We start from the raw sequence: 15,886 nt of genomic DNA, 5'->3' as shown, positions 1-15,886 counted from the left end.
AAAAAAGGAAAAGAAAAGAAAGAAAAAAGAAATAGACAGATTTGGTCCCAGAAATCTGGGAGAGTGACGATGGAGGATCATTTGACCCCACGAATTCAAGGCCACAACAGAGCAAGACCCTGTCTCAAAAAGGAAACAAATTAGAACTGGAGGACACAGACATGTGCACAGGCACACACGAACAAAGATGTCGTGATTTATCCTCAAGTGAAAATGAGGTTACAATATAGCACATATTTCAGGTACATGTAGAAAACAAACGTGTGTGACTGTGTATGTGTGCGTGTGTCTGTGTGTGTCTGTGTCTGTGTGTGTGTGTGTATCTGTGTGTGAGTGTGTGTGAGTATGTGTGTGTTTGCAAAGTCCAGGTCTTTGGGTTATTTGTATGTGAGCATAATCTCAATATTTTCTGAGTTTTAACATTTTTATTTATCTCATTTTTAACCATAAAAATGTCAACTTTTATACCTCCACGTTTATTTTTCTGATTACACAAATGGTACACCACTTTGAATAAACAAGAAACCACAGTAAAAAATAAAAAATAAGCAATAACCACTACTGTACTGAGTACACTTTTCACCTGCTCTGTGTCTACAGATTCTAAGTATGGCAATTGTTTTAACCTCATTCTCAAAGAACAGCTTGTATTCCTTTCTTGCCTGCTCCCTTACCAGCCTTCCTGCTTTGTCAAGATCATTACATTACGGTCACATATTTTATTTTATGTAAAGTGACTATATAATTATTAACCAAATTGAAATTTCAGATTGTTCTCATTTACATCACATAAACCTGCTTCTTTTTATAACTGTTTCAGTAAAATTAAAAATAAAAATTAAAAAAAGATGAATAAGAATATGTGGAGCGCACAGGGCAGATAGTAAAGCATATGCCTGAGACGCTTTGGTCGGATGCCTGGATATGAATCTGGATCTTCCCTTGGGATAGCTACTTATCTTTCTGTGCTAAAATGCCCTCGTTTGTAAAACAGGAAAATAACACCTAAGGTTGGGGTGTGGATGTTGAATACCTCTTCCGCAACACTGATGTTTTCTTCCCTAGAGAGGCAACTCCTCGAGGGAATGACTTCCGGCCTCACCACTCCCCGATACCCACTTTTTCTCGGGTTGAGGGGAGCCTGGATCAGGATACACGACAGATAAATTAACCAGCCTGGAAGTTTGAAGAGGCTCCTTTTACCTACAATTCTCTCTTGGGAACAGGCCCGAGCAAAGAGAGCAAGTGCTCTTCATTGCTACCAGCCACCAGGCAGTGGGACAAGCTCACACCTGAGTGATATCCTGCCAAGACAGACACTACCCGTGTCCAGATGGGCATGTCCCTCTCATGCAGTTGCAAACCACATGCTCAATGGCAGTTTCTTCAACAAATTAAGGTGATGTCTGACTTACCCTATGCCTTACTGCTGTTCTTGTTTCTCACTTAGTACAGAAGTACAGAAGGTAAGAGCGTTGTTATTTAATGGGCTCCACCTACATACCTCCCACAGAGGATACTGTAACAAATAGATGTCTCACATGGTTTGAACTCAGTAAATGCTGTTTCTAATATGTCTATATCTACATATATGTACATATATACACATATAAATATGCACACACATGCGTGCATATGTACATGTTTTACATATGTGTATGTACACATAGATATTACTAATGCATATTAACCGTATTATATTACTTTAATTTATGTTGTCAAGTTTTTTAACTTTTATTTTAGATTCAGGGGTATCAGTACAGGTTTGTTATATAGATAAGTTGCATCTCACTGGGGCTTGGTATACAGATTATTTTGTCATCCAGGTAATAAGCATAGTGCTGGATAGCTTTTTGATTCTCATCCTTCTCCCACCCTCCACTCTGAGTAGGCCCCAGTGTCCCATGTTGAAAACTAAACATCAAGTACATAAAGACACACTTTACATCTTTGTGTACACATGTACTCAATGTTTAGCTTCCACTTATAAATAAGAACGTGCCATATTTGATCTTCTGCTCCTTTATTAGCTTACTTAAGATAATGGCTCAATCCATGTTGCAGTAAAGGCCATGATCTTGTTATTTTATACAGCTACATGGTATTCCATGGTATATATTTGCCACATTTTCTTTATTCTATCTACCACTGACTGGCATTTAGGTTGATTTCATATCTTCGCTATTGTGAATAGTGCTGCAATGAACATACGCGTGTATGTATCTTTATGGTAGAATGATTTACATTCCCTTGGGTATATACCTAATAATAGGATCATTGGGTAAAATAGTAATTCTGTTTTAAGTTCTTTGAGGAATCACCATACTGCTTTCCACAATGGCTGAACTAACTCACATTCCCACAAGCAGTGTATAAACATTCTCTCTTTTCTCCACAACCTTGCCAATATCTGTTATTTTTTTTTGACCTTTTAGTAATAGACATTCTGACTGGTGTGAGACAGTGGTTCTCATTCTGGTTTTCATTTGCATTTCTCTAATGATAAGTAATGTTGAGCATTTTTTGGATGCTTATTTTCAATATTTTTATATTGAAAATTTCTTTACATAACACTGGTCAAGGTTCACTAGAGGTATTGTAACAGAGACTAACCACCTGGCCTAAGGAAAAATCAAAGAAGCATCTAAGTGTCATGTCACTACCAAACTTTATGTGGGCATATGTGCACCAATGAAACATGAAAAATTTATGGAATAAAACTTTCCAAGAGACCGAAAGTATTCACTTTAGTGGTATAGAAATGCACTGCCTGCAGTGGAAAAAATTATTAAATATTTTCTTGTACATCTTTGGATTGTGTATCAAACAGCATCTAATTGTTTTCTAATTTACACAATTCACAAAGAAAAAAGGCCAGTATGAGTGCACACATGTATGCCAATACATATATGTGTGTATGTGTGTGTGTGTGTGTGTGTGTGTGTGTGTGTGTTTAGGCTAATTTAGTTTATCCTCAGAAATCAGTATTTGCATATGCTTATCTTAGATGTCAATGAAGCATTACATGTCAAAATAATGTGCATTAATTTGAAGAAAAATTTGACCTCATGCTTTTGCAAATAAAGGTTTACCTATGATGAGTGTAAATTCTAGCGTATTCCGTAACCAAATCTACCTTATGATCAGTAATACAATTTCCATCATAACCATTTGTGTTACTGTATTTTGACACTACAAATGTGAAAGTTCTCTATTTTCTTTGTTTCACTAAAATATGATTGAATGAAATTGTGCCATTTTAAAGGCAGCTAATATTTTAGTTAGTATAATATTACCTCTAAATCCAGAGTTTAAGTCTTTTGCCCATTCCTAGTTTAATGTTTATGGTTTGATCAAAGAACAAGCAACTTCATTACCTAACCTATGATATACATTATTACTGTGCCCACATATGAAAGTGTTTTTCTGAATAACCTTTGAAGACAAAAAGCAAAATGGATGGAATAATATCATGGTATATGTTAGCAGATATAATTAGCATATGATATATTTTCATTTTTACTTAATAACTTTTAAATAGACTTTGATTTTTCTTGGATTCTTTAAAAGGCAAAAAGATTTATTCCAGAGGAAAAATTCCTAAGAGTCAATGTTTGGTTGTTGTTACAGAAGAAAAGCAACTTAAATCCAAATGTTAAGGCACCTTCTCCAAACTACATAATTCAAATAAAACTGGTTAAAGTAAATCTGGAGTAAATGATAAAAATAAATGTTTGTTTGAATATCTACCATGTATAAAAATTATTCGTTTGCAATGACACATGGGTAATCCTGCCTTTTGGAATATAATGAACCCCTCAATGATCCTTAAATCTCTTTAAATTATATTCTTGCTATGCAACTTTTCCTTACATATACTTGATTTTAATGGTTCACTTTCAACATAACACTCACAGTATTCCCATGTTAATAAAACAATCTTACCAACATACTGAATTTAATGTCAGAAACCCTGTCATCTCAAATAACATCTGCCTTTTTCCCTCAAGAATAAATATTTTGTACAATTTCTCTCATTTTTTTCTTCATTTATTTTCCCAGATATTTTGGAATACCATATTTATTATTTAACACATCTGCCATTAATAATTTTTGGTACTTTTCAGCCGTATCACTGGAATAATTAGATTAAAGCATAACATATCTGGATTTTAACTAATAAATAAATATTCAAACATTGCATATAACCCCTATGCAATTAATCAGAGCAGAGCAAGGACATGTGTGGAGTATTGGGACTTTGCAATTTCACACTAATAAACATAGGAATCAATTCAGCGATGAGCATTTAAAATGTCACGGTGATATATTTTGAAAGGTACAATATAAACTCATCTCCAGCCACTAACTTACCCAAGACTGTGAGCTCTGCAGAGGCACTAATATTCTCATTTTTATATGTGACAACACAGGTATACATTCCACTGTCATCATCTGTCACGTTGGAGATAAGCAAGTTGCTCCCACCCAATAAAGAATACTTTTTAGACCTGCAAGACATAGAGTAGGTAAAAAGTAAATTAACACATGTATATATTAAGCAAGATACTCAGAGCTTTAAATGACCTCCACCAAAGCTCAAACTAAGACACTGGAAAGAAACTCTATATCATAGGGACTTGATTAAAGTCTCATTATTTATCAAAAAAATTCACTCAAGGTAAACTACTCCCATTGGAAGATTGTGTGTAGTGATCAAACAAATGAAGCAGATTAAACTTGGAAGTAGCTTTAGTGCTAAAAACTGATAATCTCGTCCTAATCTCTCATTTTGGATTTGAGAACCTCAAGGTCTAGAGAAGCGATCCTCTGGAGTGAAAAATCAACGTCCTGTGCCCTGAAATCCAATTTAGTGATCTTTGTGCAAAACCATATTTGCTATTGCACGAAGAGTGCTTGGCTATACCCAGAGAACACACCTTGATGTGCTGAAACTGTAACTGGATTTCCTGTGTATTCTAATGTTCTCAAAAATATTGTAATATCAAACACCATGCCTTGTTGTTATCTAAATATATAAGGTAAATGAAATTTAAAGATTAATTCATGATTGATGGACTTACCTTTTCTTTAAAAATAAGTATGTTAAAAAGGAGAATACCAGTCCTCAAAAATCAGTGAAATTAAGTAAGATCCATTTCATCAGAAGGACTAAGTATTCCATTCTATTGAGAGTTTACTTTCTAACTCTACCTAATATTAATGTTCCAGCCATTCAAAGCCAGCCAAGTTCTCCTCTCTTCCCTTAAATATTTGTTAGAGCTCGAAATATGAGCAATATAGTTGAAGTTCAAAAAAAATTGCTGAAACTCTGTAAAGACATGCTACATATTTGAACTCAGAAAAATTTAGTTTTATTTTTCTCCTTAGTTTTATTGAAGTGAAATTGACAAATAAAACTTGCATATAATAACAGTGTAGACTGTAATGTTTTGGAATATGTATACATTGTGAAATGATTATCACAATTGAACTGATGATCATATCCATCACTTCATGTAGTCATCTTTTGTGTGTGACACAGAATATTAAGGATCAAACCTCGCTATATACCACTTTCTTATAATGGAATCCACCAAAATTTCTCTGCTGAAGACTCTTTGGGCAGGACCATCTCAGAGGCAACCCTGACTTTCTCAGTTTCCTTTCAGAATTGATCTCATGGATTTTGATCTTTTCCTCATCTTTTCATCCCAGTGGCTGTCTTTCATATACTGTATCACGCCAAGAAATGTGGAAAAATATTCAATTATTATGAAAAACCCTAATACTGTAGGTACTTATATCAAATTAGAGAAATATAAATAGCAGCATATACTAATACAAAAGTACACAGTACAAAAAAAGTCTTAAATGTGAAATACCTGAGTTGGATGACTTCCTCGCCTCGTAACCAGGTAAAACTTGGCGGAGGATAGCCAGAAACACAACATTCCAGGACAGCATCTTTTCCTTCAATGGCTACTACATTGGATGGTCTTTGCAGAAAATACAGCTGTCTGTGCAGTCCTGGATCTATGAGAGGAAAACACAGTATCACATAATGTATGAAAAACATTGCAAAGATAAATGGTATACTTTGATTTTTTTTTCCTAACCAGACAAAAGATGAAGAAAAATGGAAAGATGTCAATGAAATTTGCAAACTCCTAAAACAGTTTTTTTCATCCCAAGTTTATAGGATTATGGTATTGAAATATTCTTAGCTGTAGATGATGTCATGATATAGGGCATCAGCTTGAGGCTATTCATGTATCTGAGGTTACCTATAAGTAAGCAGGCCTTGTTTACTTATCGGCATTGGAGAATAGAAAAATGTCAATAGCTTTTCTAAATGTTATTATCCAAAACTTTTTGATATGTTCAGTTTGCCTACCACCAATATCTATTCTACTTTCTTCTACATTGTTTATTGCTTCTGTGGCTCAGAAAATAAGAGAAACAAATAGATTAGAATCTGACATATTCAAATTGTGTTAAATAGCATACAGGTACTGAGGATTAGAATACACAGGTGCTGAGAAAATAACTGCTTTCTGAGCCTGAAGCAAGGGGATAGAAAAAGATGGCACAATCATGGGGTAAATATGCTCAGTTATAAGAGATAAAAGCCAAATAATGAATTAGAGAAAAATATATATTTAAAGAACAAACAAACCCACGTAAGGACATTGCAAAGAGCAGGCTAGAAATATAAGAAGATACCTAGGAAATGGTAATTCTTAAAGATGCAGGGAAGACAGATTTGAGGAAAGAATGAAAAGTTTCGTACTACAAAGAGGTTCAGCAAAATGTAATAGAATCCAAGTAAGGAAATGGTCTAATTATTCATCCATCCCTATATCCATGGTCTTTGTAATTTTGCAATTCCATCTGTAAAGAGGTGAACTCTTTCTCCCTACTTCTTCTTGTTACTTGCTTCCACCAATTAAATACAGCGGAAATGAAAAAAAAAAAAAAAAAGAAAAGAACTGCTTTCTTAGAAAAGGAATTTACATTTGTATAACTTGAGTTGGTTTATTTTATAACTAATCTGACTGTCTGGCTTGTTTATTTTTAATTTTCACAACATTTGAAAGAGTTTGCCCCTAGAGCTGAGACCCTGGGTCAGTGAAGGGCTCTGCACCCTTCTACTTCATCTGATGCATTTACTAGTTCTATATATGGAACATTATTCACTTTCACTAGCAGATAACTGAAACAGTGTTTATGCAACCTAGGAACTCTTTTGATTAAGTCCTTAAATACATTTCATCCAAAGTTGCTAAGATTGTATCAGGTGGAATAAAGGAAAAATTCACAAAGTTCTAAGCCCAGAATGCAATGCTCAGGTAGGCTTGCTGAAAGTTAAGAGCTTCTATTTCCCCTTCTATATAAGCTCTACTAATAATATCTGGGGACACACCAACATCAGTCCTTAGAGGAGGGTATTCTACCCATGGCAGTGTCCTCTGACCAGACCTGTGGACTAAAATCATGTCACTCAAAGTTTATTTGAGACAAGATACTGTGTTTTCAAGTACCCATTAAAATCCACATCTCCTGAGGAAGGCTTAATTGAAGCCATCTTCAACGTAATTCATTCAGTGGGATTATCCTGTAATCTGTCATTTTGCAGAATCAAAGCAAAATCTGGATGCAAAGAAAATGAGGCAACGAAATCTTTTGAACTAGGATTGGGGTGAGGAGAATCACTGAGGGAGGATAGACCCAATGGGGTCATAGCATGAGCTGCTGGTGATCAGAGAGGATATAAAGTGGGAGGGGACGTAGGACACATTTGACATTATCCTTAGTTTTCATCACCCTGACCCAACTCCACACAGGTGAATCACAAGGTGAATCACAGGGTAATAAAAGACACCTATTCTCAAGCTAGTAGTTGGGACAGTAATTGTTACCTAAAGTATTCTTTGTGTGGAGAGAGAAAATTTCACACTTTCTCAGTCTTCCCACATTTGCTTCTGGTTGTTCCAGCAACAAAAATAAATACTCTTCACAATGAAAATATTGAGAGCATTTTCCAAATAGGTTCATCTTTATTATATCAATATTGTAGAAAAATATCTCAGAACTTTTGAAAATTGCTGATGGTATGCTCCATTTCCTTTCTTCAAAGTGACTTTTCAAATCTCTCAAATATGGTTTGAAAGACAATACAGCTTATCGATAAATTTCCTGAACAGGAAAGTTCCCAAAATTTGGATTTACAAATAGTTGTCTTGATATTAGAGGCCTATGCATTTTAATATTTTACTTTCACCACCTGCTCCTCAGTAGAAATGTTTCTACAACTTATACTACACAATATAGTTTTACAATATCCCCTGTGAAAAACAACAAGATCTACTTAATCTTCTAGCTTAAATAAAAATTACCTGGGACCTATCAACAATGCTACTAATTTACCCATGGAAGAGACACTTTTTCTTTTATTTATTTATTTATTTATTCATTTATTTTGAGATGGAGCCTCTCTGTCACCCAGGCTGGAGTGTAGTGGTGCCATCTCAGCTCACTGCAACTTCCACCTCCTGAGTTCAAGTGATTCTCCTGCCTCAGCCTCTCAAATAGCTGGGTTAACAGGCATGCTCCACCATACCTGGCTCACTTTGGTATTTTTAGTAGAGATGGAGTTTCACCATGTTGGCCAGGCTGGTCTCGAACTCCTCATCTCAGGTGATCTGCCTGCCTTGGCCTCCCAAAGTGCTGGGATTACAGGTGTGAGCCACCATGTCCAGCTGACATTTTCTACTCAAACTATTTTACTTCATCAGAAAACAAAATCATGCAACACAAAATGGTTATTTAATATTTTATTTAAAAATTTTTATTTACTAAACAGTTGAACAGATAGATAGTTCAGAGAATTGTCATATATCAGGTCCCCATCCCTTGCAATGCAGTTTCTCCTATTATAAACATCTTACACTAGTGTGCTATATTTGTTACAATTCATGAACCAATATTAATATATTATCATTAACTGAAGTCCATAGCTGCCATTCCAGTTTGTCCTTTACTTTTCATAATTCTATGGGCTTGACAAATGCATGTCATATCATTTGAAATAATCTCAGCATCCTAAAAATCCCTGAGCTTCACCTATTCATCCCACCCCTGCCATCCCTACCAAACTCCAGGCAACCACTGATCATTTTACTATTTCTATAGTTGTACCTTTTCCACAATGTCGTATCACTAGAATCATAAAGTACATAGCCTTTTCAGACTGGCTTTTTTCACATAACAATATACATTTAAGATTCTTTCATGCGTTTCTGTGGCTCGATAGGTTGCTTATATTTATTGCTGGATCATATTCCATTGTATAGATGTACCAGAGTTTATCCACTCATCTTTTGAAGGATACACCTTGGTGGCTTCAAGTTTTTGGTGATTATAAACAAACCTGCTATAAACATTCAAGCGTACATTTTTATCAGGACACACATTTACAACTCAATTGAGTAAATACCTTGGAGTGCAAGTGCTAGATTGTATGGTAAAACTGTTTAGCTTTGTGAGAAACTGCCAAACTGTCCTCTAAAGTGCTGTTCAATTTTTCATTGCCACCAGCAAAAACAGTTCTACATCCTTGTCAGCATTTGCTATTGCCATTTTTTTTAATTTTAGCCATTCGAATACATGTGTAATGGCATATAATAGATGTTTTAACTTGCAATTCCCCAATGGACATATGATGTTACACATATTTTTATGTTTACTTTCCATTTTTATATCTTCCTTGATGAGGTGTCTGTTCAGATTTTTTATCTATTTTTAAATTGATTTCTTTCCTTATCATTGAGTTTTAATAATTTGTTGTTTGTGTCAGATTGAAGTCCTTGATCAGAAGTGTGTTTTGCAAAATTTTTTTCAATCTGTGGGTTGTTTTTTCAATCTCTGGGTTCTTTTAACAGTGTCTTTTGTAGAAGATACGTTTTTAATTTTAATAAAGTCCAACTTATCAACTTCTCCTTTCATGGGTTATTATTTAGTTGTTATATCTAGAAATGCATTGCCAAATTTGCTTACCTATATTTTTCCTACATTATCTTCTAGAAGTTTTATAGTTTTGTGTTTGTATTTAGGTTTACAGTTCATTTTGAGTTAATCTTTGTGAAAGGTATGTCTGGATTCTTCTCTTTTTTTTTTTTTTTTTTGATGTGGACATTCAATTGTTTCAGCACCATTTGTTCAAAAGGCGATTTTTTTCCCCACTGACTTGATTTTGCTCAAGGATCAACTGACTGTATTTGTCTGGGTCTATTCTGGGGAGTTCTCCTCTATTCCATTGATCTATTATTTTGCCCATATCACACTATCTCAACTGTTGTAATGTTATAGTGAGTCTTGAAATCAGGTAGTATCCACCCTTCAACTTTGTTCTTCTTATTCAGTATTGTGCTCACTATTCTGGGTCTTTTGTCTTTGCATGAAACTTTTAGATTCATTTTGTTTCAATTAAGAAATTACTTACCAATATTTAATCTTTGTTTTAAAATATCAGTGATCTAAGCATCACGGGCTTATACAGCCAAAAAAGAACCACCTACTTTTCCATTTTCAGATGGAGCATATATGGTGCAGATTACTCCAATCTTGACTTGGCTCATTTCAGTGACGTTTGTTATCATTGTGGCTTCATAGGCATTGGAATTTGTGACATTCATTATACGAAAATGTCAGCTTTTGACAGAAAAACATGATTTTATTTCCCCAAGGTATTTCTTTGTATCATTTAATAAGTTCTAACACTAAGAAAGTTCCCCCAAAAAGTAATATAATTTTTCATTAATAGTAAGTAGTTCATGTATTTTACAACATCGTGCTAGATGAATGATCAATAAATGTTTTAATATTCTCTAATCCAGAAGGGAGGATTTTTACTCTTTTTATAAGTCAGGCCTGACCTCATATCTTGCTTTGACTGGTAGATTGTGGTGAAAGCCACACTGCATGAGCTCTGCAGCCAAGGTCTCAAAAGGCCTTACAGCTTTTGCCATTGCTCTCTCTTGACACTACCATGTTAGTCTAGCCAAATGGAAGATAGAAAGTCACATGGAGCATAACGGAGGCCCTCAGTCAACAGCCAGCACTAGCTGTCAGGCATGTGAGTGAGGCCATCTTGAAACCTCTCTCTCAGCCAAATGCACATAAGTGAGGCAAAGTGAAACTGGCAGAGAAACTGTTCATATAAACTACAGAATCATAAGAAATCATAAATCATTACTGTTTTGAGTCACTAAACTTTGTAGTTCCTTATGCTGCAAAAAATAACTGAAGTATATTCATAAAAATGAAAACAAAACAAGATCTCAGAAACTTAAAATACCAAGCAACTGTTTTTGTTATTTCAGTTTGATTTTTAGTTTCTGTTTTTGCACTGCTGGAATGTTCTACAGAAACATTATTAAAGTTGATATCTGCCTTATTTTTTTCTTTTATTTACAATATGAGTTTCAGAGAGTAGGATTAAGAAAGTATATTTGTATTTTTAAATGAAGAGGAAAAAGATGCAATTTTCAAGGTTAACATTGTGTGATGGAATTATGGGTGGTTTTTTCATCTTTTGATTCTTATGTATTTTCTAAAGGTTTTTAAATAACATGTAGTATTCTCAGAGTACAGAGTTATCTTAAACTCTAGTATTGCAAAATGTAGAGAAATTATACCAGCAGCAAACAATTATAAAAGTTAAGGACTAACATTCAAGGCACATATATAAGAGTAAATGAGAGTTTTTCCTCTAAGCTACGTAAGAATAGATTAAAAAGTCCTGGGAGATGTGAACTTAAAATTCTAGGTTGTGAGTCTTGTTGACTAAATCAATTTTAATGGAACCATGATGAAATTAGTAATTACTGATTAAAAATCATTTGTGTTCTCATTATATGGGAACCACTATTCATATCCAAATGCAGTTATGCAGCTAATAGAATATAAAGACTTTTCCAGTGAATTAATGAACATAGTTCAATTACAGGAGAGGGTATCAGAATGCAAATTTGTAATGTTCTATTTCATAAATTGGTTGGCCCTTATGTGGTCATTTTCCTTTTTATTCTCTAAGGTATCCATATATTTCATCTATTTGTATGTATCTGTGACATATTTTAAAATAAAACGAAGAGAAAAATATAAGTGTGGGTCCTAGAAAGCATATTTGACAATAGCTTTACAGTCAAGCCAGCAGAAAGGAAGGATTTTTTCTAATGTCAAATTTTGGTATTAAAATCTACAAAAGCATACCTCTTTAATGTGACACTCATGAATGTAAATGTACAAAATTATGCAACTACTTTTCTAAATTTATTAAAAGCAGTAATACTTTGCTTGATCTCAAGCCCAGTTTAGCATTTTCCTATTGGGGAGAAAATATTGACCTGATTCTTTGAACTGGTCTGTTTGTTATCCTGGTGGCAGTACAGCTAAACCTCCCAGACAGCAAGAGGGTGGTATGGAAATAAAGAAAGACAAAACAATCATTACAGTGATACTGATCTCAGACTACACAGATTGCATTAAAGTGTGGAACCACCCTATGGCAATATGTTGCTTTTGCTATTCTTTCCTTTCTCTCTTTCCTCTTCACTTTTTCCTAAATAGAAATATTGGCCTACTTTAGCTTAATCTGTTATCCGGGTTGAGGATGATCAGTCTACAATCATTACAACAAACAACAACGATGCAGACAGTGAATCTCAAACTGTTGGGTCTTAGGAACTTTTGTACTTTTGAAAATTATTATCCCCTTGAAGCCCTTTAGCTTTTGGTTATATAGGATATAGCAAAAAATACATTCCATACTAAAAATCAAAACAGACTTTCAAAATATTTATTAAATATTTATTCTTTTTGAAACAGGGTCTGTCTCGCTCTGTTGCCCTGGCTGGAGTGCAGTGGCATGATCTCGGCTTGCTGCAACCTCCACCTCCCTGGCTCGAGCCATCTTCCACTTCAGTCTCCCGAATAGCTGGGACTACAGGCACATGCCACCACGCCCAGCCATTTTTGTTTGGATTTTTTTTTTCCCCCCGTAGAGACAGGGTGCCCAGGCTGGTCTCAAACTCTTGAGCTCAAGCAATCTGCCCACCTCAGCCTCTCAAAGTGCTGGGATTATAGGCATGAGCCGCTATGCCCAGTCTACTAAATATTTATTTTTAACCCATCAAAAATAACATTTTTTTAAAAAAACTGTATTTGTCAAAACAAAAATATTGAGTATAGTGGTAGTTCTTTCCATTTTTATAAATCTTAAAAATTATTGGTTTAATTTAAAAATACTTTCTGCATTCATATTGTTCTGTTGTTTTTGTTGAATTACATAGAAGCAATCTGGCCTCAAATAAATATGTACTTGGGAAAGGGAGGTGTATTTTGATAGCCTTTTCACATAATTGTAGAGATATCCTTGAACACTAACAAAACTCAATAAGCAGCATCTTGAAAATTAGTTGTAATGTGAAATCTGGCGCCATATTGATAAATGTTTTGTCCTATGTTATGTAAAAATCTACTGATCTAGCTGGTATTTTGAATAGATCTTTTACCCATGCATGATTTTGTCACATCAATCACTGGTTATTTGGATTGGTACATTGTATTAGACACATCTTCCAAATGTTGACACATTTATAGAGTAGCAAAAAATTTCATTTGCTACTCTCACCACCAATCCCATCAGAAAGGTGCTTGAATGTTGGAAAGCTGTCAAGCTCCCAGTGGCAGATACATGTTTTGCAAATTTCTAACTTAGAAACTTGAATTTCATTCTTGGCAGTAAATATAATTTTCCTTGAAGTAGCTAGCTCACTTTGTTCATTTTTGAGAAATGTGTAACAAGTACCCAAGTCTCAATAGCAAGTTTTTCTATTGACTGTCCTTTCAAGTAAAAATGGTGTTTCATAAAGGAAAAAAAAAAAAAAAGGTAGCTAATTCAACTTGAAACTCAAATTATCTCAGAAGTGTTTACCATGCAAAACCCATTATACTTTTAGTTTTGTGTATGTATTTTCCTACTTTGATATTTGGAATACTAAAAAGATGTGTACTTTAAGGATCGAGACAATACAATTAATAATTTTCACTGCTCTATCATGGACATTCTTAAGCCAACATGGTAAAAAAAAAAAAAAAAAACTCAAAAGATATATTAGTATTATTATGAAAATAATTTTTGACCTTGCAGATCCCCTGAAAGCATCTCAAGAAATTTCAAAGTTCTAGGTACCTATCATACTTTGAGAACAAATGCAGACACAGTCTCATAAAATAATCATGTTTCTGAAATACTCAAGAAGCCCATTTTCCTTCAACATAGAAATAGTTTTATATCTTTCAAATAGAAATTGATAAATTAAATATATTTCTTCTTTTTCCCCCTTTCTGTCCCCTTTTTCTTCCTTCCTCTTTTCTACCTCTCCTGCCCCTCTTATTTTGCATTTGAGTAGTGCAAAAAATAAATATGTTCAATTACTATATTTCAGCAATAGTTTGTTAAAAGTCCAATAGCATCATGGATCATATAACCTGACACATTTACTTACACTTAATATATTCAGAAACAAAAAGTTAGCTCTCATCAGGCCCCATGCCCTAAAGAAGGGAAGATGTATTAAAGGAAGAGAATATATCCTATTAAAAGAATTTTTTTAAAAAAAGGTTAAAACATTACAATGGTCAAATTATTTGAGTGTGTGTGACCTACTGAGAGGCATATTTCACTGTCCATATTCACAGAGTTTCCCAAATGCCTTTGGGGCCACACAATTTTATCTTCCCCTCATGGTAGATGACTTGGTTGGTCATATGAATTATCCAACTTGCGATGCTTCTTAGAGTCTAAAAAAACACTCCTTACAAATATTTTAGGACACTGGGTGTGATTAAAACTATCCTGAGTAAACTAGAATTTATGCTCATGCAGTGATGTCTACGGCTTTCCTTTAACAGGGCCATTTCTCTAAACAATTATTTAGGAACCTCAACACCAAATTTATGGCGCCGAATCTAAAGAATAACTGAGACATAGAGAAATTAAATTATGGACTGCCGACATCTACGCTGGCAAGAAAAACAATACCAGTTTTCACAACTTAATAACTGTCTTCCTCAAAATAACCAGTAGTTGCTTTTAATTTTCATGCTTTCTGAATGCAAAAGCCTTTTTTTCCTCATTGTGTACTCCTTGGTTTTCTTTATTAAATTCCTGCCTCCATGGAATATCAAACACATTTCCAAATGGAAATGAAAGGGCACTGCAGGCTACTGTGGTGTATTCTCTTTGATTTCTTCCCAGGCATAAGAGTTACAAATTAATTTAACTTCAGAGAGCTGGTTTGCTCTGTCTGCATCCTCAATTTCAAGCTAACCTACTGTTCACCTGCTGGCTGCTTCGCCATCCCCCATCTAGCTCTGTTTTAGAAAATTCAGCAGGTACCGTGAGCCTTCAAACACCAGTAGGTACTCTAATATGTGCTCTGAGTGAAAAATTCCGTGAAACTCCTTCTAACTCTGTGTTTAGAATATTCTTTATTGAAAAGCCAGCCAAATCCAAACTGATCACAGGAATCAGAATTTATTTAATAAAAAAATGAAAACCTCCATCTGGCTGTAAGCCAAGAAGCTTTGAACATGGAGGGAGAAAGGAGTCATTTCTCTGGAGCTATTATTCACCACTCTAGGATTCTATCATTTTCCTTCCTCATTTACACCAATTCAGTACTAAAAATGACATTCCCTCTCTGTAAATATTCCTACATCTGTTCATATTTCCTCTTTCTTTCTCCATGTACACATACATATTGCTATTTCTAGTTAGAGTCTGGCGGAAGAAAGGAGAGCATCTATTCTTATCACT

At 34.6% G+C, this 15,886-nt stretch overlaps 1 protein-coding gene across 1 annotated transcript in view; it reads right to left on the bottom strand.

The window, feature by feature from the left end:
* Positions 1–4,374: 4,374 nt before the first annotated feature.
* Positions 4,375–15,886, bottom strand: part of DCC (DCC netrin 1 receptor) — a gene marked incomplete at its 3' end in the record, with an annotated part of 618,462 nt that continues 606,950 nt past the window's right edge. Inside the window, exons 4-5 of the mRNA XM_011969058.1 lie at positions 5,886–6,036; positions 4,375–4,511 (exon numbers count right to left, since the gene is read on the bottom strand). Of these exons, the coding sequence (XP_011824448.1) occupies positions 4,375–4,511; positions 5,886–6,036 (288 nt within the window). The remainder of the gene's footprint in view (positions 4,512–5,885; positions 6,037–15,886) is intronic.

The sequence above is a fragment of the Mandrillus leucophaeus genome, unplaced genomic scaffold (assembly GCF_000951045.1).
Source record: "Mandrillus leucophaeus isolate KB7577 unplaced genomic scaffold, Mleu.le_1.0 Scaffold87, whole genome shotgun sequence".
Taxonomy (NCBI): Eukaryota; Metazoa; Chordata; class Mammalia; order Primates; family Cercopithecidae; genus Mandrillus; species Mandrillus leucophaeus.
The sequence above is the reverse complement of the archived record's forward strand: the minus strand, read 5'-3'. Positions and strand labels throughout refer to the sequence as shown.